The sequence below is a fragment of the Vulpes vulpes genome, chromosome 13 (assembly GCF_048418805.1).
Source record: "Vulpes vulpes isolate BD-2025 chromosome 13, VulVul3, whole genome shotgun sequence".
Taxonomy (NCBI): domain Eukaryota; kingdom Metazoa; phylum Chordata; class Mammalia; order Carnivora; family Canidae; genus Vulpes; species Vulpes vulpes.
Window position 1 is genome coordinate 57292535 of NC_132792.1, and position 25726 is coordinate 57318260.

Genomic DNA, 25726 nt, shown 5'->3' on the forward strand with positions numbered 1-25726 from the left:
CCCAGCACCCTGGATCATGACCTGAGTAGAAGGCAGATGTTTGAGTGAGCCACCTAGGCACCATATACTTCTAATTCTGTACCATTTTTTTTCTTGCCTTATTGCTCTGTCTAGGATTTGTAGTAAAATGTTAAATAATAGTAAAAGTAGAGGGCATCTTCGTCTTTTTCTAATTTCAAAATTTCAACATTAAATTTAACATTTGCTGAGGTTTGCTATACGTTTTTTGGAAAATGCACTTTATCTTATTAAGGAAGTTCCTTTTTTTCCTAGTTTACTATGAGTTTTTATTGTGAAACGATGTTGAGTTTTATCAAATGCATTTGCTCTGTTTATTAGGATGGCTATATGTTTTGTCTTCTCAGAGACAAAAACAGCAGATTCTGTTGATTGATTTTGTCTGAAATTCAAATGTTAGACCAGTCTTCCTTTTCTGGGATAAACCTAACTTCATCATGATTTTTCTTTTTATGTATTGCTTTGTTCAGTGAACTGTTATACAGTTTAAATTTGAGCAGTTATATTCATGAATGAAATAGGTTTGTAAATTTTCTTATACTGTTTTTGTTGGATTTTGGAATCAATAGCTCACTGAATAGTTGGGGATTGATTTTTCTTTTTCTATTCTTGGACAAATTTTTGTGACATTAGCATTATTCTTCCTTAAATATTAGGCGAACTTGCTGGAGAAGCTCTCTGGAGTTTTCTTTGTGGAAATATTTTTAATTATTGTTTTAAATTTTTTTTAGTAGTTATAGAGCTGTACAGTTTGGTGTTAATCTGTGCCAGTTTTGGAAATTTGTATTGTTGAGAAATTTTCCACTATATCTAAACATTGAAAAAGTTTTAGCTAAAATACTCAATATCCCTTATTCTTTTTTTAAAAAAGATTTTGTTTATTTGAGAGAAAGAGAGCACAAGCAGGGGGAGCAGGAGAGGGAGAAGCAGGCTCCCTGCTGAACAGGAAGCCCAATGTGGGGCTCAATCCCAGGACTCTGAGATCATGACCTGAGCTGAAGGCAGACACTTAACCACTAAGCCAGCCAGGCACCCCATCCCTTATTTTTTTAATGCTACAGAAGCTTTAGTAATCTCCCATTTTCATTTTTATTTGTCTTCTCTTACTCTCCTTGCCAGTCTTAACCTTTGACTTATCTCTTTATTAGTCTTTTCAGGGAACCAACATTTCGTTTTTTGAAGATTCTCTATTATATTTTGTTTTCTGTTTCCTTAATTTCTGCCCTTGTCTTTATTCTATTTTCTTTGGATTCATTTTGCTCTAATAACTTATGAGCTGAATATTTAGCTAGCTCATTACATTCCTGCCATTCTCTAAGCTTTTATGGCTATATGTTTTCTTCTCAACCCTTCTTTAGCTGCATCCTTCAAATTTCGATATGTTGTATTTCTGTCATTTTTTACTTAAAATATTTTCTGACTTCATTGGGATTTCGTCTTTGCCTATAGATTATTCAGACTACATTACTTAATTTATAAAGTTGTGATTATCTTCTTGGTTTGCTGCTTTGGTCAATTTTTGAGACCAGTTTATAAAAAATCCCACTGTAGTCATTTATTTTTAATTTCTCCTTGTAATGCTAGACTTTTTACCTTTAAGCAAATTTTTCTTAAATTAAAAAAAACACTTACGTAGGGGTGCCTGGGTGGCTCCTGTTAAGGTCACTTAAGTATCTGCTTTCAGCCACTCCTGGGTGGCTCAGCAGTTGGGTCGCTGCCTTTGGCTCAGGTTGTGATCCCGGGATCCGGGATCGAGTCCTGCATCAGGCTCCTGCGAAGAGCCTACTTATCCCTCTGCCTGTGTATCTGCCCCCTGCCCTCTCTCTGTGTGTCTCTCATGAATAAATAAATAAATCTTTTTATTTTTATTTTTATTTATTTTATTACAGTCACAGAGAGAGAGAGAGAGGCAGAGACATAGGCAGAGGGAGAGAAGCAGGCTCCATGCACCGGGAGCCTGACGTGGGATTTGATCCCGGGTCTCCAGGATCGCGCCCTGGGCCAAAGGCAGGCGCCAAACCGCTGCGCCACCCAGGGATCCCCTAAATAAATAAATCTTAAAAAAAAAAACAACTATAAAAAATTATCTGCTTTTCAGCTCAGGTTATGATCCTGGTACTGGGATTGAGCTCCCATTGGGCTCCCTGCTCAGCAGGAAGTCTGCTTCTCTCCCTCCCCCTCCCCCTGCTTGTGCTCTCTCTATTAAATAAATAAAATCTTTAAGAAATGTTATTTATCTTTAAATTTTTTCCCTTTTGCTTTCTGATTTACTTTTTATATTTGCATTAGTTCTTGGTAGATCCATCTTTAAAAGCACTACCCAATTCAGAAAATGTACGTGTGGGTATGAGATGGCTGATGTACATTTAAATGCATGTATAGACATATATGAATGCAGCAGTTGTTTGCCAAAGATAATTGTGGAATAGTTTTCATGATAAAAAGCTACTGTTTATTGAGCAATTATGATTTATTATACACTGTAGTTTATGTACATTTTCTTGTTTAATTTCCAGAGCAGTACTATGAGGTAGTTGTATTACCCTCTTTTACTGATGGAATATCTGAAGCTTAGAGATACTAATTTGAATCAGTTTATACAGTTAGGAAGTGGTAGAATTTTATTTTCTTTTTTTAAGAGACTGGGATGGATTGGGGGGGAGGGACACAGAGAATCTGAAGCAGGTGCAGTGCCCAGTGCAGAGCCCCTTGCAGGGCTCGATTGCATGACCCTGAGATCATGACCTGAGCTGAAATCGAGAGTCCAGTCTTAATCAACTAGGCCACCCAGTCGCCCCTACAATAATTTCATACCCAGATCTGACCTGGAAATCTTTGTTCTTAACCACAATATTGTGTTAACCCTTGTATATTAATTTTCCTCAGGAACTATTTAACATAAACCTTTGTAAATTTGAGATGCAATGTAAACATTGTTTTAAATGGCACCCATGCATTTCAGTCTTTTAGTTTATTAAATAAATAATACTAAATGTCATAACCAACACAAACTATTATAATGTGAATTTTATTTTTCTGCTTATATAAATAATATTGTTTTTAAAAAATAAAATAATACAGAAATATGTAGGGAAGTAAAAGTCATTGAAGATTCTATCACCCTGAGATAGTCTCCCATTGTCATTTTGAGGACCATATTGTCCTACTGTTCTCCATGTATAGTTTCACTTGTATATATAATGTCATGTAAATGGGATAGTATCTTAGTTGCTGTTTCATTATGGACTGAACTTTATATTTTTGAATTCTCAGAAGCATAACATACTGCTTTATTGTGTTAAGGAGTTCCTGTTTACCAAAGCAATTATCATCGGTTTCTTACTTTAATCTTACCAGGTCAAAGTAGGCAATGAAGTTGCTACTGGAACAGGACCTAACAAAAAGATAGCCAAAAAAAATGCTGCGGAAGCAATGCTGTTACAGCTTGGTTATAAAGCATCCACTAGTCTTCAAGATCAACTTGACAAGGTGAGAGCTGAATTTACATGTACATATGCAGATCCTGTCAGAATGTTGGAGTGATGTACAAATCCTGTTCCAGTGTTTTTGATTCCAAGTAATGTCTTAACTGCTGTTAAAGTAGAAGTCAAGGTTTTTCCCCCACCAAGGCAGTACTCTGTATCTTTAAAATAGATTCTCCAGGTACAAAATAGCACATTTATAGGGCCAAGATGAAATATTAATTATAATCTTACAATTGACAAATACTAAAAATATTTTATCACTGTATGTATTTTATATAATACCAGTTGAATAATTTTTAGCTTATTGACTCACTCATGGTTCTTGCCATATAACCAGTTTTAATTTGTGCTTTTTTAAAGAACAGGGTTTGTTAGCCTTTATTTCTGGAATACAGCTGAAAACACTAGAAATAAAGATCCTGAATTATCCCTTTAGGGCAGGAACTATATTGGACAGGCGCTCTATAAACTAATTTTTCTGTTTACTTTAAATTTAAAGGTAAACTCAGAGGGTGTTTATTTTCTGCCAAGACTTATGTTCATGGTCCTCTATTTCTTCTGCAGCAGTTAATGACATCATTAACACCTACCTCTGTTGCAAAAGAAGCAGAGAACCCCAAATTGAGCACTTGGCAGATAACTTGGCAGGAACTAGCTTAACTTTATTTTGTATAATCATATTATCTATGCACATGTAGAAATTATTTTTATTAAACATTATATTAAATGAGAATTCATAAAACAGGCTTAATAATTATTTCTATCAAAAACAATATGCTTTTTTTTCCATGCCATTTTCTCACATAAGGATTCTGTTTTAGAGATGTTTTCAGTTCCTGCAGGAACACATTTCTGAAATTTAGAGTAAAAACCAAATCATCTATTAAAAAACATTTAGATCTGTTTTTTGTTTTTTTTTTAAAGACAGCTGTGAATATCCAGGCAGTTATTTTGAGCGATTAAGAATTATTTGTCTGTGTGGTATCGCTAGAGATTTCAATTCTGTTTTTATAACCTGGCTAGTCAATGCTTTTTCTTCTTTTAAAAGTATTTGTAACATGAAACCTAACATGTGTTCAAGATTCTGCAGTTCTTATATTGTGTATATGTTGTTTTAACTTAACACGTTTATATTGACTTAAAACTGGTGAGTGATTTATAAAAATATGTCAAAATAAATTTCCTCATAGACACATATGTATCTTTTTTAGATTTTTTATTTTTACTTATTCATGAGAGACACAGAGAGGCAGAGACATAGGCAGAAGTAGAAGCAGGCTCCCCAGAGGGAGCCTGATGTGAGACTTGATCGCAGAACCCTGGGATCACGACCTGAGTCAAAGGCAGACGCTCAACCACTGAGGTACCCAGGTGCCCTGACACGTATTTGTATCTTAAGTGAAAATAAAACAGAACAAAAAGCATTAGTTTTATTAATATGAAAAACATTTTGTATACCCACTGTATTATTGTTTAGAGTTCTCCAGAGAAAAAGCCCAATGGGATGTGTATGTGTGTGTATGTAGTATATGTATGTGTGTATGTATATATACACATTCATACATCACTCACAGAAACTTATTTTAAGCAATTGACTTATGCAGTCATTGAGGCTTGGCTAGTCCAAATCTGAGGGAGAGACCAGCAGGCTGGAGAATCAGGAGTTAAATTTGAGTTCAAAAGCTTTCTGCTATAGATTTCCCTTTCTTCAGTGAAGGTCAAACTTTTCTTCTAGGTAGGTCTTCAACTCATTAGTCCCACCAGCATTACAGAGAAGGATCTGCTTTACTCAGTGTTCAGTGATTTAAATGTAAATCTTCCAAAAACACCTTCACAGAACATCCAGAATAATGCTTGATTAGATATCTAGTCACCATGGTCCAGACAAGTCGACATAAAATTTACCGTTGTACCCACTAAACACTAATGCCAAACACCAATCACTGAAGATAATAACAAGATGACTGAAATTTAGTCCCTACATTAGGAAAAACTAACCCTTCAGTGTTAACAGCAAGGAGCTTTAATTGCGTAACAAAAATTATAGTACTATAACCTAGAGAATATGAAGATGAATCTGGAAAGTAAAGAATAGCTGAGACCATTGTTTTATGTGAATTAAAGAGATTGAGAAATTTCACATTTAAGATTTGAACATAAAAATGACATGGTCTGGTTTACATTCTTCAGAAGACAATCCTTTAAGTAATATAGGGTATATATTTGAGCAGGATGAGACTGAAGGCTGCTGAGAGGCCACTTGGGGGGCTAGCAGAACTGTTCAGGTAAAAGATGCTGAGGGTCTGAATGCAGGCAGTGGTGGTAGAGAAGAGAGTGGGGAAGATACCTGAGAGATTTCTGAAGTGTAAGTGGTAAGTTTTCAGTAGCAGATAAAATGCATGGGGGAGACAGGAAAGAGGAAGATAGAAAACCTGTAAATAGGAAGAGAGAGTGAGTTTAAGGAGTAGATAGCAGTCATATGCTGTAGAGACAGCAAAAGAGAAAGACTGAATATACTGATTTGTCAATAAAAAGATTTGTGATTAATGTGGCGAAACCATTTAAAAATTTTTTAAATATACAAGATATGTACATGGCTAAAAGAATTCAAATAGCATAGAGTGAACAGTGAAAAAAAGGTAGTCTTTTTTCACTCTGAGACCCTTGGTTTTTTAATCTTTCTTTTGAATAGCATCTCCCACAATGAGTTGATATTTGTACAGGATTTGGAATACTGTCTAAAATATAGTGAATATTACATAAAGATTTGATAAATGTCTTCACAGAAATATTCTACACGTATATACTAATATATCCCCACTTTATAAAGAAACTCAGATTTATTGAGGCATAGTTCAATGAATTTTGACATATGTGTGTTTGTATGTGTGTACACATTCATTAACCACCACCACAATTAAGATTTATAATATTTCTGTTACGGAAATATTTGTAGTTAATCTCTTCCCTTATGCTTAGCCTGCTGGCAAGCACTGATTTGATTTTTGTTTCTATAATTTTGCCTTTCCAGAATGTCATATAAATTGGATCATACATTAGGAAGCCTTTTATGTCTGGCTTCATAATGCTGAGATTCATCTCATGTTGTTGTATTTCATTAGTTTATTCTTTTATTGTCTGTTATTGTTTTCATCTTCACTAACATTTGGGCTGTTTCTAGTTTGAGGCTATTATAAATTAAGTGGCTGTAAACATTCATGTAAAGTCTTTATATGTATTTATTTCTCTAGTGTATTCTTTATGTACATATTTGTATAAGTGCATGTATAACTTTTAAGAAACTGTGAGGATGTTTTCCAGAGAGGCTGAACCAATTTGTATTCCTACCAGGAGTGTTTGAGAGCTCTAGTTATGCACAGTTTTTCCAACTCTTGGTATTTTTGGTTTTGAGTTTTGACTGTACTAGTAGGTGCATTAATGTTATCTCATTGGAACTTAATTTGCATTTTCCTAATAACTGATAATGTTGGATATCTTAGCATGTGTTTATTTACCATTCATATCTCTTCCTTGAAATGTCCATTCAAAGCTATGTCTCTTTAAAAATGGGATAGTTTGCTTTCTTTTTGAGTAGTTGTTAAAGAGTTCTTTACATATTTTGGACACAAATCCTTTATCAGGTAAAGAACTTCCCTGCCTTCTCCTTCCTTTCCTTCCTGTCCTCTCCTTTCCTCCTTTTCCATGTAGGTTATCCAGTTGTTCTAGCCCATTTGTTTAAAAGATGAATGCTTTTTCCATTGAATTATCTTAGCACCTTTGTTGAAAATCAGTTAACCGCATATTGATGCGTCTGTTTCTGGATTCTCTGTTCTGTTCCATTAATCCATATGTCTACCCTTAAACTATTACAACTGTGTATAGACTATAGCTTTTAAAGTAAGGTTTGAAATCAGATAAAGAAATTTAAATTGTTTTGGCTAGGGCCTTTGCGTTTCCATAGAATTTTTGAAATCATTTTCTACCAAGAAAAGAAAGCCAGTTGGGAAGTTTTCTTTGGGATTGAATATATAGATCAGTTTCACACAAATCGGTGTCTTAATATTGAGTCTTTCAGTCCATGAACAAGATCTAGCTCTCCATTTATTTATATTTTTAAAAATATTTTACAGCAACGTTTTCTACTTTTTCTAGAAATATTTTACACAATTTTTATGTTTATGCCTAAGTATTTCATGTTTTGGGATATATTATTAATGATATTAGTCTTTAACCCAATGGCAATAGCATTCAATTTCCAATTCTTCTTTTCTACTGTATAGAAATACAATTGGTTTTATGTATTGACCTTGTACTCTGCGACCCAGCTAAACGGAGTTATAAATTATAATAGCTTAGTTTGTAGATTGTTTGGGATTTTCTGCATTGATGACCATGTCATCTATGAATAAAAACAGTTTTATTTCTTCCTTTCTGATCTGTATGCTTTTATCTACTTATCTTCTTTATTGCTCTAAAAACAGAGCATCTGGTACAATGTTGAAAAGATATGGTTGTTTGTTGAATAGAAAGCAGATATCCTTACCTTGGTCCTCATCTTAAAAGGATAGTCATTTCAGTCTTTCACTGCTATAAATACCATGATGATTGTAGGTTTTTTTCATAGATACTCTATATCAGGTTATTTCCTTGTATTCATGCTTTAAGAGATTGTTTTTGTTTTGTTTTGTTTTGTTTTGTTTTTTACTTACCAGTCCATTTTGAATTTTGCCAAATGCTTTCTCTGTGTCTGTTATGTTATATAATTTTCTGGTTTAGTTTGTTGTAATGAATTTCACTGATGGATTTTAAAAGTTTATGTAATATTTAATAAAATTACCATTTTAACCACTTTAGGTGAACATCTCAGTGGCAAAACTACATTCACAGTGTTGTGCAGCCATCACTTTTATGTACTTCCAGAATGTTTTCATCATTCCAAATAGAAACTGTACTGCATTAAACACTAATTCCTCATTCTTCCCTTTGTCTTTTCAAGGAACCATCTTTTAAGTGGAATCATACAAAGTTTGTCCATTTTGTTGAGCTTATTTCATTTAGCATGTTTTCAAAGGTTCATCCATATTGCATGTCGCATATATCAGAATTTCATTCCTCTTAAAACCTGAATAGTATTCCATTGTGTGGATATATCACACTTTATTTATCCATTCATCTATTGATGGACATTTGGGTTATTTTCAACTACTGATTATTATGAGTAATGCTGTTATGAACATTGGGGTACCAGTATCTATTTTAAATCCCTACTTTTAATGTTTGGAATATATACTTAGAAGTGGAATTGTTTGATCATATGGTAATTCTACGTTTATATTTTGAGGAATTAGCAAATTCTTTTCTGCAGTAGCTGTACCATTTTATATTCCCACCAGCAATGCACAAGGGTTCCAATTTCTCCATAACTCTGCTAACACTTGGTATGTGTGTGTGTAGGTGTTTGTTTTGTCTTGTTTTTTTTTTTTTATGATTTTATTGATTTATTCACAAGAAACACACACACACAGAGAGAGAGAGAGAAAGAGAGGGGCAGAGTCATAGGCAGAGGGAGAAGCAGGCTCCAAGCAGGGAGCCTGATGTGGGACTCGATCCCGGGACTCCAGGATCATGCCTTGAGCCAAAGGCAGACACTCAACCACTGAGCCACCCAGGCATCTTATTTTGTCTTGTTTTCTTAAACAGTATCCATCCTAATGGCTGCCAAGTGACCTTGACTGTTTTGTGAATATTGAACTAAGCTTGCCTGACTGGCATAAACCCCACTTGACCATGATGTACATGATGTATTACCTTTTTTTTTTTTTTTTTTACATATTTCTAGAATAGAGTTGCTAATATTTTTTAAAGATTTTTATGGCTACATGTATAAGAGATATTGATCCATATTTTTTTGTTGTTGTAATATCGTTGTCTGGTTTTAACATCAGGATCAGGGTAATGCTCTTGGTATAGTAAGTTTGGAAGTTTAGAAGACTTTGGTAATCTTTCTTCTTTAGTATTTGGGTGGAATTTGCCAGTGGAGCCATCTGGGGAAGACTGGGAAGGTTTTAACTATAAATTGAGTTTTAAAAAATAGATATAGGGCTACTCAGGCTATCTACTTCTGAGTGAACTTTGGCAGTTTGAATCCTTGAAGGAATTTATCCATTTCTTCTAAGTTGTTAAATTCTTGGTATAGAATTGTTCACAGCATTTCCTTGTTACCCTTCTTTTTACTTTTTTAAAAAATATTTTATTTATTTACTTGAGAGAAAGAGTGAGTGAGAGAAAATAAGCACAAGGTGGGGGCGGGGCCAAGAGAGAGGGAGGAACAGACTCCCCTCTGACCAAGGAGCCTAATGTGGAGTCTGGGATCATGACCTGAGCTGAAAGCAGATGCTTAACCAACTGAGCTACTCAGGTGTGCCCCCGCCCGCCCCCCTTGTTATCCTTCTAATGGCTACAGCATCTGTAGTGATATTCCCTCTCTCATTCCTGCTGTTAGTAATTTGTTTTCTTTTTCTCCTGATCAACTTGGCTAGGAGTTTATTAATTTTTTTTATCTCTTTTAAACAACCAGGTTTTTGTTTAATTACTTTTCTCTATTTTTCTGTTTTCCATTTTATTGATTTCTGCTCTTTATTTTATCCTTCTTTCACTGACTTTGGGTTTAATTTTCTTTTTTCTGGTTTTGTAAACTTGAAGCTAAGACTATGGATCTGAGAACTTTCTTCTTTTCTAATATAAGATTTAATGCTCTATACTTCTCATTAAGCACTGGTTTAGCTCTGTTCTACAGATTTTGACAATTTGAATTCTATTTTCATTCATTTTAAGATATGTTCTAATTTTCTTTTTGATTTCTTCTTTCCAGTCCTGTATCCCTTCTGATTGTCTATCTGCTTCTTTTTTTGTTAGTGTCCCCACTGTGGATAAGGGGCACTACTATATTTTAAAATATCTTGTTCCATTGTCTTTTGATCTATGTAGTTTTTGATGAGACATCTGCTGTAATTCTTACCTACTCTTTCCTCTTCATAAAAATTTTTTCCCCTTTGAAGGCAGTCAGAATTTTCCTTCATTAATTCTCAGCAGTTTGACTATGATATGTCTAAATATGATTTTTTTCCCCTTTATCCTTCTGCCTCTTCCTTGTCCTTCCTCTTTCCTTCTTCCCTTTCTCCTCTTTTGGAGGGACTTAAAGTCCCTCCTTTACTGTGCCAAGGGGTAAGGGACATCTGTATGCTCTGTAGTCAGCCTTTTTCCCCCTTTTGTATTTTTCCTGCTTAGTGGTTACTGAGCATGGCATCTGTGTTTTGTTATAATTTGGTTACTTTGTCAAATTCTCTGCTATTATTTCTTCAGATATTTCTTATTCTTTGTTTCCTCTCTTTTACATAGTTTCTAGTTACTTATTTGTTAGACCATTGGTATTGTTTTTTTTTAGCTCCGGTAGTTTTTGTTTTTAATTTTTTAATTTTTTTTCTGTGCCTCAGTTTGAGTAATTTCTATTGATTTATCTGCAGTTTTAGTGATTATTTCTTCATCTCTACCTATCCATTAATAATGACATCAGCATTAATTTTCATCTGTGACTCTCCTCCAGGATTTCCATTTGCTTTTGTTCTATAGATTCTGTTATTTTCTGCTGAGATTTTCCATATATTTATACATGTTATCTGTCTTTTACATTAAATCTTCTAACCTGCTAATCATAGGTATTGTAAAATTTGTTTCTTATAATCCTAACATCTGGGTCATCTCTGGGTCCTGTTTTGTTGACTTCTTTATCCTCTGACAATTCTTGCAATTTGGAGTGTCTCATAATCTTTGAATAAGTGTTGGACATTGTTTATTGAGAATTCGTGGAGGCTGTTAAATAGTATTTATGTTGAGTAATAGGCATGTCTCTTCTTTCAGACTTAGTGTGGAGGGTGGCATCAATCTTGTCAGTAGTTGAGCTCATTTTGAGTTTTGTTGTTACTATCGTCACTGCTGACTTCTGATTCATTCAGTAGTGGTATGCTATTATCTGTGTTCTATGTGGGGTGAGGTTTGGGAAGGATTTTTCCCTGTGTTTCTTCTCTGTCCTCAGGTTTCAGAAGTTCCCCCTTTACTGTGGCAAGGGGTAAGGGATATCTGTATGCTCTGTAGTCAGCTCTTGTGCTTATTACTTGATCATAAGAGTGTGGTGCGTGTGGGGATGTAGTTCTTGATTTTCTTGCCCAGCCTCATTCTCAAGTAGTCTCTCTGTGCCTGAGTTTCAGATGTAGGTTTTTATCTGCCTCCTTCCTCATGGTAGTTAAACTTGACATTGGATCTGTGGGTGCTCTTGGGTACAAGAGAGTTTCCTGCCCCCTTGTCAGCATGTTTAGACTTCTACTTTATATTGGTGTAGGGCCTTGCTTTCAAGAGTGTTTTGTACCCCTGTTTTCCCCCAGGGGTAGGTAGCTTTTGCTTTTACTCCTTTTCTAGAAACAATGAGTCGTTTTTGCCTCAGCCTCTGGAAGAAAAGAATCTCTGTCTGTACTTCAGAGGGGGTTAGGATTTGTTTCTCTCTTTTCTCTAGTGTCTTGAGCTTTTTGCTTTGTATGAGAGAAAAGTCTAGAGAAGTGTACAAAAGTTCTATCCTTTCCTCTCAGTGGCAAATATTCACCAGCTGCATATCTCCTCTACCAGTTGAGGCTCTCTGTGGTTTCCAGTTGTACCTCTGGTTGATTGTTCTCCTGAGTACTCAGGAGAGGCCCATGGAAAAGAGATTCTGCCTGGAGATCCTAGTTTTTCTGAACTGTTGTGCTAGCCCACACTCAATCTTTTAGAATTTATTGGCATTTTTGAAAAAGATTTTATTTATTGGAGAGAGAGAGAGAGAACATGAGAGGGGGGAGAAAGAGAGGGAGAAGCAGACTCACCACTAATCAAGGAGCCTAACACACGGCTCGATCCCAGGACCCTGAGATCATGACCCAAGCCAAGTCTACTGCAGAGCTATCAAAGGCAGATGCTTAACTGATTGAGCCACCCAGACACCCCATAGAATTTATTGGCATTTCATCTACTTTCTTCTCACCTGCATTACCTGCATTTATAACATTCATCTCTTCCTTACTTGCTCTGCCAGTGTTGAAACACTTTGCAAGCCCTACCTCTCCTTGGAGGGGTTTGTTACTCTCTAGAATTCATTTTTCATGTTTGTTTTACAATCTCAGATCTCAGATGGATTCAAGAGACGTTTTCTCTGGTGCTTTCTCATTGACACATTTCTACATTCTAAGAAAAAGTGAAACATTCTTTCCACCCTTTTAAAATATACTGTTCTTACATCTTGATTTTCTTTTCCATTTATATGTTGGGGTTTCACTTATATTGTGGAGTTTGTTCTCTAACAAGACATAACTGGCATGTGTTTCATTCTTTTATAGATTTGATTATTATATTGATCAAAATAATACTGATGATATATGTATAAAAAGTCAGGATTTATCAAGATTAATTGTATAAGGGCTCAAGATTTATAAAAAAAAAAATGCCCTGCTACTGGCCATTTCTGCTTCCTTTTTCCAGAGACAATCATTTGTCACTTGCTTCAGCTGTTCATTGTATTATTTTTCTGTTGCTCATATTGCTATTTCTAGATTTTGCATTTATTTTTTTTTAAAGAGATTTTATTTATTTATTTGAGAGAGACAATGCACAAGCAGGGGGAGTGGCAGAGAGAAAGAGGGATATGCAGGCTTCCTGCTGAGGAGGGAGTCAGATGTGGAGCTCAATCCCAGGACCCCTGGATCATGACCGAGCTAAAGGCAGATGCTTAACTGACTGAGCCACTCAGGCGCCCCTATATTTTTCATTTTTAGATATTGTCTGAGTTCTTGCTATGAAAAATGAAGACTTAACTCTCATATACATACTCCACATGTACACTTCCCTACATCTTTCTAACTTATCCTCAAGCTCTTTTTTTTCCCTCAAGCTCTCTTATAAGCAAACCCATCATACATTTTTTTTAGTTCCTTTTTAAAATCTTTCTTGAAGCTTTTTATCTTCCTTTCCTAATTTGGGTTAATCGTTTGATGGGTCTGCTGCAGAGCTATTATTTTGGTTCTTTTCTTAGCCATTATTTTGAAAATTTCTTTTGCCTCTCTCCTTGTTGAGTTGCCTATTTTCTGGAAGGTTTCCCTTATTGTTAATTTACTTCCTTGTTTAGATGGAACACATATTTTAGTAGCTTGCCTGTAGAACATACTTGGTGAGTAAATTTTTTTTTGAGATATTATAGGTCTGAAATATCTTTATATTTCCCACACACTTAATTGATGGCCTTTCTAAGATCCAATTCTAAATTGGAAATAACTTTTTTACAGAATTTTGAAGGTACTCCTCCAATGTTTTCTACATCCCTTTTGAAACTCCAAAGCTTACTGATTCTTCAGCCTATATATATATATATATATATATATATATATATATATATATACTTTTATGTTTTTGCCCCTTTTGATGCTTTTCTGATTTTTTTTTTCCTTAGGGGTTCTGAAATCTGTGAATGATTGACTTGATGTGTGTATTCTTTGGTAAATTATGTTGGGCATTTGGATTTTAATCCAGAAATTCATGTACTTTAAAAGTGAGAAGTTTCTTATATTATTCCTTTGAAAATTTCTTTCCATTTTTGCTATTGTTTCTTTCTAGGATACCTCCTAGTATTATAGATCATCTTATGAGCCAGCCTGCTTGCCTGCCTTCCTTTCTCTTTCCTTCTCTACTTACTATTTTCTAGGAGATTTCTTTAACTGTGTCTTCCAGTCCTTTTTTGAAATTATTTACTTTGGTTATTATATTATTGACTTCCCATAGCTCTTCCTCATTCTTAGAATATTCCTTTTTATAGCCCCTTTTTCTTGTTTAATGGGTATAATATTTCTTTTATGTCTCTGAGAACTTTAAAAAATCTTAACCTTTTTTGGAAGGTTTATTCTTTTCCGTTTGTTGTCTTTGCCATTCCTTGTGGGTCAGAAGCCTGGCTATTGTCTTCTGAGTCCAAAATGAGGAAGAGCATTAGATGTCTTATCTTCCAGGATAAGTTTGGACTCCCATCTCATTTACACTGTGGTCGAGCATCCCACCCACAGCTGCCTAGTGTTGTTCAAAGTCTCTCTGTTTTAGCCTTTCTGAAGAAGGTTGGAGAGTTTGGGGAAAAGGCATGCAGGCAATATGGTCAATATGGTATATAGAGTTGTCTTCAAAAGGATATTTGTATTATTATTTATTTGTCCTACCTTCAGCCTCAAAATGTACTTTTCCCTTTATCTTCATGTCTTCCTGTCCCTTAGTTCCTTTAGTGTGTGAGTCCTTCCGACCGTGCACTGTGTAATATATTCTCCTTCACACACTAACGTGCTCCTTTCTATAATTGTTGGAACACCTGCCATGCTGGACATAAAGGAAAGAAGACACTGTCCTTCTTGCAAAATATTGAAACTGGATTAGTGGAAAGCAATGCTTAGATTAATAATTACAACGTAGGCAAAAAGTTATAGTTGGTGCAAGAAACATTGGAAACATCTGAGAGTGGAATTCAGGAGACAGAGAGTATCATTGGATTGAAAGGGGAGGTTGAACACTTTATGGAAGCAGTAAATTTTGAACTGGTACTTGAAGAATGGGCATTATGTTTCAGGCTGGGAAAGGAGGTCCAGGTGTGGAGTGTGGTGAGCAGAGGAGACACATGCATGCTGTAATCTTGGGGAGAATGGACTGATTGCTGCATACTGATTGTTTTGACACAAGTCAGTATTACCCAGCTCGTTTGTGCCTTTTATTCATTCTATTGGCACCAAAGGACTAGTGGTTATCATCAGAAATAAAGCTGACCTAGTAACATAACGAAAAAAAAAAAAACCCACTTCTTATGAAAGCTGTTTTTTTGGGGGTCACAGAGGTGACCTGAAAATTTCATAGCACTTTGAAAGACTTTCAGATAATATTTCTGTTTTCAGGTCCTTCCAGGATTCATCTTTAGAAGTACCAAGTGTGCTTCTAATTCCTGAGGCTTTTTGGGGTTCTGGGGACACAAATCAGTTTACTTTTCTGCAAGGTCTTTGTTGGCTTCTCACCCTTGAGACTAGTTTCAGCCTACTCACATCTGCTAGGTCAGTTCCAACTGTTTATCTGCTTTTCTGGTTCTAGCCTTTGATAGGCTTATTTCTTCTGCTGTTGAGTACCTTCATATTCTGTTTGAGGGTCTGTGGGCAGAAGAGAGGGAGAGAGAGTTTATGGATTACTGGATTATCAATTTAGAGATGTTTGGTGGGGTGGGGGAGAGATTACTCTTTCTGTTTACTCTGTCATGTTTAAGCAGAAACCCTACAAAAAGTTTTATTAGAGTATTGAGGTGGAAATCAGAGAGGCTTGGGATTCAGTTGAAGGTGAAAAACTAGACATAGAGCATATAGTCTAATATTTAACCCTGGTTATAAGTAGAATGAAAGGAAGAATGAAATGCTAAATTTATTATCAACTTCAGCTAAACCCTCACTTGCCTGAGACTCTGCATTCTTCTAATCTGCCCACTTTTCATCTCCCTAATGTGATTTATTCCTTACTATACTTCCCTCAACCTTCTAACCTCCCTCAGTCAGCTTTCCTCTCATTCTGTGATCTCATCTTCACAGAGAATGTGTAAGTGGGATCTTCCCAGGTCTTCCATTGATATCTGTCTGCATTGACGAGCATTTCCTCCTCCTCTATCCTTTCACGGTGGTACACTATTTGCTAGGACTGTATTTTGTATTTATATCTATAGAGTTAATTTATCCATTTGAACATTGACATCTGATAATGTAAATATAAAGTGCTGATTATGATAGGAAATATGTCTTTTTTCCCCCTGATGTACCTTATATCAATAATACCAGCTCCATACAAAGAGAATATAACCAGTTAAGGTCATTTATTAATTTAACTAAAATTAGTTAAAGTACTAATACTTAGTACTTCAAAATATATTGGTTTCTCTGAATATTTTTATAACCAATAGAGGTCAAATCATCTGACAAAAGTCAGGATATTACAAGTTTTACTTAAATCTTGAGCTAAGTTTTCAATTTGTTGTGAGCAATATTTCATGACCCTTGACACAGAACTTTTACAGAACAGACCCAGTAATATTTCTATTATTAATTTGACCTCAGAAGTCATAAAGCCCTTTGAGTCACGTTAGTGTTTGTGGTGATTATTATTGTTTAGCGTTTGAGTAAGAATTGTTTACTTTTTAACCATCTAGATAGAGCCTATGTTGTATATAATGTACTGAATATGGGGCTTTATTGATTACTTAAATTGTAAATTTAGAAAAACCGATGAAAGCAGAAGGAGACACAAGAATAGATTTGCATGTAGAAAAGGAAGAAATGATACTGTTCCTATTAGTTACTTTTGTATTTATGGCTCTGAGGTTAGAGAGGGAAAGAATAATCAGAATAATCATGTGAGTGACTTTTGCCTTTGCTTATTAATTGATTAGTTAACTTTCTTCTTTTTCAATTAATCTGTTTCTCTGGATTTAAACAATTGACTTAATCTTTCAGACAGGGGAAAACAAAGGATGGAGTGGTCCAAAGGCTGGGTTTCCTGAACCAACAAATAACAGTAAGTTTTTACTTTCCTGATAACTACACTTGGTGTTCGTCACTAGTTGAGTGATTAGACTGGCATTGGATATTTATTAGATCTATTTGGGCCTGAGATGTTGTGGGGCAGACAAGGAAGTCATGGTTTCCTGGAGCTGACAGAAAACACAAACACTCATATTCTTAGCATGGTTTAGTCATTGCAAACAGAGTACCATTTACTCTACATGGTGAGGATATAATTTTATAAAGCTGTTCTTATTGCAACATTGTTATATTACAAAAGAATCAAAATTAAAGCAATTATCTGTAAAACCATTGTACTCTAAAATCAACTGTTTCAAGATGAAATCAGAGAGGGAGACAAACCATAAAAGACTCTTAATCATAGGAAACAAACTAAGGGTTGCTGGAGTAGAGGGAGGTGGGGGCTGGTAACTAGGTGATGGACATTAAGGAGGGCACGTGATGTAATGAGCATTGGGTGTTATATAAGACTGATGAATGACTAAACTCTACCTCTGAAACTAATAATACACTATATGTTAATTAATTGGATTTAAATTAAAAAAATTAACTTTCAGTTCTTTTTAGATACACATTTTTATATAACTATAATATAGATGAAAGTTTATACTGTGTTGTTTTCATTTAACATAGTAATAAGCATTTTTCACATTGTGCTGAGTTCTTAGAATCAATTAATTGAAATTTGAGAAATGTAAGAATGACACTTTAAAATCCCTTCAGTTTATCTCTTTTCTCAAAGGTTAGTGATAAAGCTGTTATGCGTTGGAAGCACAGGCATCTTTTTTTAACTTCCTTCTACCTCTCTCAAAAAGCATCTGTTTTCCCTGACATGACCAATGTACTGTATATCAGTAAAACAAAATAGCCAGCTAGTGCAGACCCTATGAAACAAAGTCCTCAGTGAAGTCAAATTTATCTCATTTCTAACTCTATTTCTCTTCCTTATAACCTTTGGAAGCTGACTAAGCTTAAGTATGTAAATGGTCATAATGAAGAGTATTTTTCAATATTAACAGCTCATCTCTTGATGTTTAATGAAAGTAGCAACAAACTTCTATCAGAGCATACTTAGGAGAATTGAATTCTTGGATCATCAAAAGTAGCTTCTTGAATATTTCACTGAGGTAATAGTATTCATGAGTTACATTCTGGGATAATTTAATAGGACTCTGAGCCTTTGGTCTATATATATAAGAATGATGAATGTGATAGGTTTAGTACATGGCCCAAAGAAAAAAATGGAATCAAGTCAGGATTCTCAGAGAGTTTATGTTTAATTCCTTTGATGTTTGAATATATAGGTTTATAATTACTTGGTAAGGAAATATAAGAAGCATTGAATTGATTTTAGTTTTTTGTAAAATACTAAGCATGGTACCTGTTTCCTAGTAAGTACATGATGAATGTTGATTTTCTTCTGTGCCTTCTCCCTCCCTTTTCAAATAAAAATTGTATAATTCTATGTAGGCTTATCAAAAATTCCATTTTTACATTAAAAAAATTTTTTTTTATGATTTATTGTTTTTAGAGAAAGTATTGGGGGAGGGGCAGAGAGGGAGAGAGAATCTCAAGCAGACTCCCCGCTGAGCATGGAGCCTAACGCGGGGCTTGATCTCATGACCCTGAGATCAGACCTGAGCTAAAACCAAGAGTTGGATGCTCAACATAAGTATGCCACCCAGGTGCCTCCCATTCTTATATACTTTTAATCTGTCAGATGTTTTTAAATGTACCAGGTGGCCAATGTACATATAGTTTATATTTGAATAGTTACTTTTGGCACTAGGTATTTTTTCAAAGAATATAAACATTGTGCTTTTGAACATGGAAGTCAGGTAGTTATTAACTTGATAGTCTTACCATGAAATCACATTATAGATTACCTACAAACTCTGTCTTTTAACAGTGGTAGTTTGCCTCTAAACTTTGATTTTTTTTTTTTTAAGCTTGCTAAGTGATTTAGGAACTTACTTGCGAATAGGGGAAGAGATAGTATAGAGAGGCCAGTGAGTTTCAGTTATGAGAAATGTGTAAGAATGCATGAAAGAATTGCTTTAAACAATGTTAAAAGTGATCAAGCTATTTGAGACCAGCTTAAAACAACCAAACTGTTAACACTTTAGAACTTCCTTCAGTCTCCAGTAGTTCAAATTGAGAATTTGAAAGAAGGATATGATCCCTTACCCCTTCCAAACTGAGAGGTGAGAAAGCCAATACCTGTGTTCTTCCCTGTGAACACTGAGTGGTCTCTGCCTCAGGTTACCACAGAGGACGATGGCAGCCCTACTCTGAACTGTAACTGTTTGACTCCCTGATGGCTAGTCCTCTCTAGTGGTGCCCCAGTGGCCTCCGGAGCCATCGCCCAGCCACTTAAATACAACATTGGCAAAAAGTTAGTTTCTTAGAAGTTGACCATTCAGGTGATGAATCCATTACCTGAAAATTAAATTTGTTTATTAGGGTAACATTTATGTTAAATTCTTTTCTACTTAATTCCTTAAATTTGAAATCCTGTCCTAAGAGTTTTCTGGCCCGTGAAGAATGCCTAGGTTAAGAGTTTTGCAGACAGAATTTAGAGTAGATCTCTCTTGGGATGGCACATGTGAGGGACAAGAATTTAAGGTTGTCACTGCAGGCCACCTGGCTGGCATATGTTCTGACCTTGAGCAACTAATTTCATATCTTATGATTCAGTGTGCTCTGTTAAGAGTTATGCATACCAGTTTATAATGCTGAGTATCTTTAATTATCTAGCATTTGTAAAATGATTAACCATCCTTGAATATCGGAAAAGATAACATACTACTTTGTAAAAAACAATTTTTTTTTCTTTTTAAAGATTTTATTTATTAGAGAGAGAGAACTCTTAACACACAGGTCGGGGGAGGGACAGAGGGAGAGGGAAAAGCAGACTCCACAGAGCAGAAAACCTAACGTGGGCCTGGATCCCAGGATCCTGGGATCATGACCTGAGCCAAAGGCAGCCACTTAACCAACTGAGCCACCTAGGCTCCCCAAAAACAATGTTATCATAAAGTGACTCTCTACATTGTTTATTAAACTGTGTATCTTTACAAATTGTAGTTAGCTAACCATTATTTGGATAAATATTATGAAATTAACTTGGAACCATAGTATACAAAAATTAAAAGGGAATGCAGTATTGGAAAGAAGAAAGAAAATTTTAACTTGGAATAGCTAGCACCTAACTCCAAGTAGACAAAAAAAGTTAATGTACATGTGCATTTAATTTTTGAAGTGGAAGATATTTTTTTAAAGATTACAGTCATAAGAAACTGCTAACAATTACAACTAAAAAATGGTTTAAATGGTTTTGCAAGTGATTGTGATTGCATAGCCTGGCTCCTGGCTTGATTGCCTGCAGATTTAAAATATGGACCTAATTTTTGCATGCTTCTCAGGCTTTCTTCATTGTACTGAATTGCAGCAAAAGGTAGACTGACTGTTCTAAGTGTGTTTTTATCCTTTGAATCACTGTCATAGTCATGTTCAAGTGCAAGAACACCTCATTCTGTGATGTGAGGTTTGTGTTAAATTTAGCATGGGGCAATTTTATGCTTGGCATACACATAAAAAGCTAGATTTTTACAGATGAATGACTAACAAGTTTTTTGAAAGATCATGCATTTTAAAGATCTACTGACGGCTCATGGAAAACTTTGTAAAATATTTAGATACAGTGCAGTTGATAATATCTTTTATTTTGTATTCACATTCCATGTTTCTTATTAATACAGGGTTTTACTTAAAAACAGGTTCATTGTTTCTTAAAGGTGAACTGTAGCTTAATTCAAAATTGGACTAAGCTCAAAGGTATTCACTGGTATGTGCTGAATCCACCCACTAAAAGAATATTTGGAGGCATTTTTCACATAAATATTTTTCCGTTAACCTTTTAAAAAGTTTTATTTAGCCCCTGTGAAATATGCTGGCTTCTTCTAGGTTCATTAGAGATGACCCAGGACAAATACTTTTGGGATAGAATAGAATTCATATTGACCTTTTCAGTATCATAGTTGACTTGGCAAATTTTTTGTCACTTTTGTGTCATATCCATATATTGTTAAACTCTATACATCTTGAAACCAGGAGGCCAAACCATCCCAGTGACATGACTTAAGGTAGATTGTAGTCTTGTTTTCCACATGCTGTATATTGTATTTAGAACCCCTGCTTTTTTGGTATGAATGCAGGTGAGGGTTGTACTTTTAATTTTAAGATAGCAGATTAATAGATTTTTCAAGTGTTTTGGGAGAGTTCCCTGAACAATTTACTTTTGTGCCTCCCATAACAAAACCACTTTGTAATGAGACAATTAAATTAGTTGGAGCCAGCTGTATTTAAATATTAAACTAAGTGATCAAGTTAATTATTTAGACATAAATACTATATTGGAAATCTAAGAGTGTAGCTGACTTGTAGCTGTCTACTTCTAAAAGATTATTAGGTTTTTGTGCCCTGGCTGATTGTCTTTGAACAAAGTCAAATCCCATAAATAGAGGGCTATTTAATGGAGCAGTTGGGGGCACCAAGACCTACACATCCTCATTGCCAGTACTCCTGTACTTGCTGAGACTGCAGGTGAAAATGCTATTCCTCCCCTGAGCAAGTAAAGGAAGATCCAAATGTTCCAGAAAGATATTCTGTCCCCTTTCGTTGGTGGCTGCACTGAACTTGCCTGAGTGGTGAGAAGCCTTTTTATTACTTGAACTGGGATTCTCTTGTCATGTCAATTGAATCTAGGGAGATGGGATGAAAGGAGCATTAAGCTTGCTTCTGTTGTAGTCATATAAGTTGAGTTTGTAGTTTAAGGCCCATTCATTTATGGAAAACTGAAACTAGAATATAAGTCTTTAATCAGATTAACATAGATAATATGTTTTTCTGAAATATTCTCAGTAAAGGTTAAATTTAAATTTTCATGAATTTAAAAACTTGTTTGACTCAGATTTTTAGAGCAAAAAAAATTCAGATACATGGTTTTTTAAAAGGAAAGCCATCTGAGCAATTTAAAGATACATTTATTGATTGGGGTATGAGACTCTTTTTTAAATATAAGAGCAAAGGATAAAAGCTTGAAGATAAAAAACAGATGGATGTAAGCACATAAAAACCAAAAACGAATTCATGAAACAACATAAGAAAATGAAAAGTCAAATCATAAACAGCATAAACTTCAGCTTATATAGCAATAGTATTTATAAACACAAAGGACGCCTATAGGTTAATAATTATAAATTAAAAGGTAAACATCCCAATAGAAAAATGGCTAGAGGACTTGAGACATTTAAAAAGAACAGACATTAAATCATGAAAAATTGCTCAGTAATCAAGAAAGTGCAGATTAAAATAACTGTTCCATAATTTCTGATCCATAAAAATTGGCAAGGGTTTAAGAATGATAAATCCAAATGTTAGGGCAGCAGGCATTCAGATCCTGCTGGTAGGATTGTGAATTATCATGGATTTTCTGAAGTGATAAAAATACAAAGCTCTTATTTAGAAAGGCACATTTCTTTCTAAAGCTTAACTAAAAGATATGAAAAAATAGAGAAACTTTTTCCATAATAAACATACAATGGTTTTACAATCAGAAAAAAAAAAAAAAGGATGTTTAAAACACTCACAGGGCACCTGGGTACCTCAGTTGGTTAAGCATTTCACCTTAGCTGAGGTCATGATCTCAGGTCCTAGGATCTAGCCCTATGCCAGGCTCTGTGCTCAGCAGGGAGTCTGCTTAAGGCTTCTTTCTCTCCCTCCCTCCTCCCCCCCCCCCCCCCCCCGCCCCTCTTCTCTCTTTCTCTCAAATAAACGAATGAATCTTAAACAAAACAAAACAGTCACAAACTTTGGCCTGAGTTATATCGTCTGGCTGAATTTAAACACATGGCATATACTAAAAAGCTGGGCAGCAGTTATCTATATATTGAAGTCTACTTGGGGAAACTTTTATTATGACTTTATTTTTAATTTTAATATTTATTTATTTATTTATTTATTTATTTATTTATTTATTTAGTGAGAGAGAGCAAGCAGTGGGAAGGGGAAGAGGGAGAGAGGGAATCTTAAGCCAACTCTGTGTAAGGTTTGTGGAGTGTGGAGCTCAATGTGAGGCTCAATCCCAGGACTCTGAGGTCATGACCTGAGCCAAAATTGAGTCAGATGCTTGACCAACTCAGGCAGGTGCCCCTCTGACTTTTTTTTTTTTTTTTTAAAGAAGAGAAAATAGTCTGAGCGAAATTTTAATTTTAGAAATGTGTTCTGGAAATCTGAAATACATGCTCTTTTCAGAGCTCTATAGGGATCAGAAGGTGTCTAAAACTATCATTTTCAGAACTGGAAGAAAGCATATAATGCCACACAGGTGAAAGTCTCCCAGAGATTGAAATTTGAAGTATTAATAACTGCTTAATTGATTTTCTCTGTTATAAAAAAAAACTCTACAATAAGCAGGAGAAAATCAGGTTAATGCTCATAATTATTCATCAGCTGTCTAGAAAGATGGAGTTTTATAGATCCAGTGCAGTATATTACAGTTTGCCAAGAAATGTTAAACTTGTGTTAACACCTTTAATGAAAAAAAAACAACAACCAACTTGATACAAAGTATTTCACACATTTAAGTGATAAAGATAATAATACAATAAACGTTCATGAAACTACCAGTCAATTTAATAATCAGAACATTGCTGATATCCTTACCTATGCATTTTCCTCTTTCATATCCCTTAGCCTCCCATGCCTCTCCACTGCAAAGGCAACCACTCTATCTGGATTTTTTTTTTTAAGATTTTATTTATTTATTCATGAGAAACAGAGAGACAGAGAGGTAGAGACACAGGCAGAGGGAGAAGCAGGCTCCATGCAGGGAGCCCAACGTGGGATTCGACCCCAGGTCTCCAGGATCATGCCCTGGACCGTAGCGGTCCTAAACCACTGAGGCGCCCAGGCTGCCCCTCTCTCTGGATTTTATGTGTAGTTCCCTCATCCTTTATTCCATAGTTTCAGCAAATAAGTATGAGTCCTTAACAATATTTGTTTAGTTTTGTTTTTTTTTAAACTTTGGAAAGATGACGTCCTAAGATTTAGAAAGAAAATTAATGTGTATCTTCTAAAACTTTTTCCTCCCACTTACTGTAATTTAAGATTAATTTGTTACATATAGTGTTTTATCCATTATGTGTGTATTGATCCATATTTGAGTTATTTTCAGGATTTTGTTATTATACACAGTATCACTATGAACATTTTTGAACCTGACTCCTGGTGCACATGTCTAAGATTTTTCGGGACCACACTTGGGAGTGGAATTTGTGTATTATAGGGTGCTCAGGGAGGACTGAGGGCCCCTCTAGTTCTCCACACTGCTAGAAGTTGACATTTAAAAAATCTTTTTTACCTTTGATTTCATTTTTGATGATGAATTTAGTTTTAGTTCCAATTCGACTATATCATTAATCTTATTTTTCTTTTTTCTTTTTAGTTTTTTCAATGGGTAAAAATAAATAATGCAAAAAAAGTGAAAAATCTCCCCCTACTTTTGTTCTCATTAGCACAATTTTTACTGTTTCCCAAGCAAGTTAACTTATGTTTGGTTAGTTACTTTTGTACTGTTCCAGTATATTTTTATGCATATAAAAGCAAATTCAAGTATATATTTTTTTTATCCTCTGGCATCCCAGACATACTGTTGTACAATTTTCTCTTTTCACTTAACAATATGTCCTGAAGAGCCTCTCATATTGATTTGCATAGGTCTTTATTGTTACTTAATTAGTGTCTAACTGATAGACGTTTAGGTTGTTTACATTCTTTTTCTATTGTAAATTATCCCGTTGTGAGAACCCTCATTCATATATCATTTTACATGTGTGTTAGTATATTTGTTGGTAAATTCCTACAAGTAGAATTACTGAGTCAAGGAATATGAACACATATAATTTTGATAGATGTAGCCAGATTATACTCAGTAGAGATTTAACAATTTACATTCCAACCGCTGGTATATGAGATTTCCTGTTTCCCCTCAGCTTTAGAAACACAATGTGCTGTCAAACTTCTGGATCTGTGCCAATCTGATGGTTGAAATATGGTATTGAGTGTAGTTTTATTTTGCATTTCTCCTATTGTGAATGAGATTAATGAGATTATATTTTTGTGTACTTATAAGCCATTTCTATATTTATGTCAGTGATGTAGTCATAACTAGTACTCATTTTAAAGTTAGACTGTTAGTCTTTTATTCTTTCTTATTTGATGAGTGTATGTGTATGTGCCTTTATTAATATGACTTGCCAATATTTTTCAAGTTCTCTTTGTTTATGGTGAAATCTTTTAAAGTTTGGTTTTCTTTTTTAGTATATTTGAATGGTCTTTCTTTTATAGCCTTGTATAGCATTTGTAATCTTAGCTTAGTTAATAATGCCTTCCCCACTGTAAGATTATAAAGAATACTATTACATTATCTTCTGGAACTTTTATGGTTTCTTTTTGTTGTTGTTGTTTTTAAATATGCGATTCATCTGGAATTTTGTTTTTATCATC

General features: G+C 34.9%; 1 protein-coding gene across 44 annotated transcripts in view; it reads left to right on the forward strand.

The window, feature by feature from the left end:
• The window catches only part of STAU2 (staufen double-stranded RNA binding protein 2), a 295961-nt gene that overhangs the window by 132316 nt on the left and 137919 nt on the right, over positions 1-25726 (forward strand). For all 44 annotated transcript variants that reach the window (XM_072734497.1, XM_072734483.1, XM_072734473.1 and 41 more), the window contains 2 exons: positions 3376-3507; positions 17090-17150. In XM_072734497.1, the coding sequence (XP_072590598.1) occupies positions 3376-3507; positions 17090-17150 (193 nt within the window). The remainder of the gene's footprint in view (positions 1-3375; positions 3508-17089; positions 17151-25726) is intronic.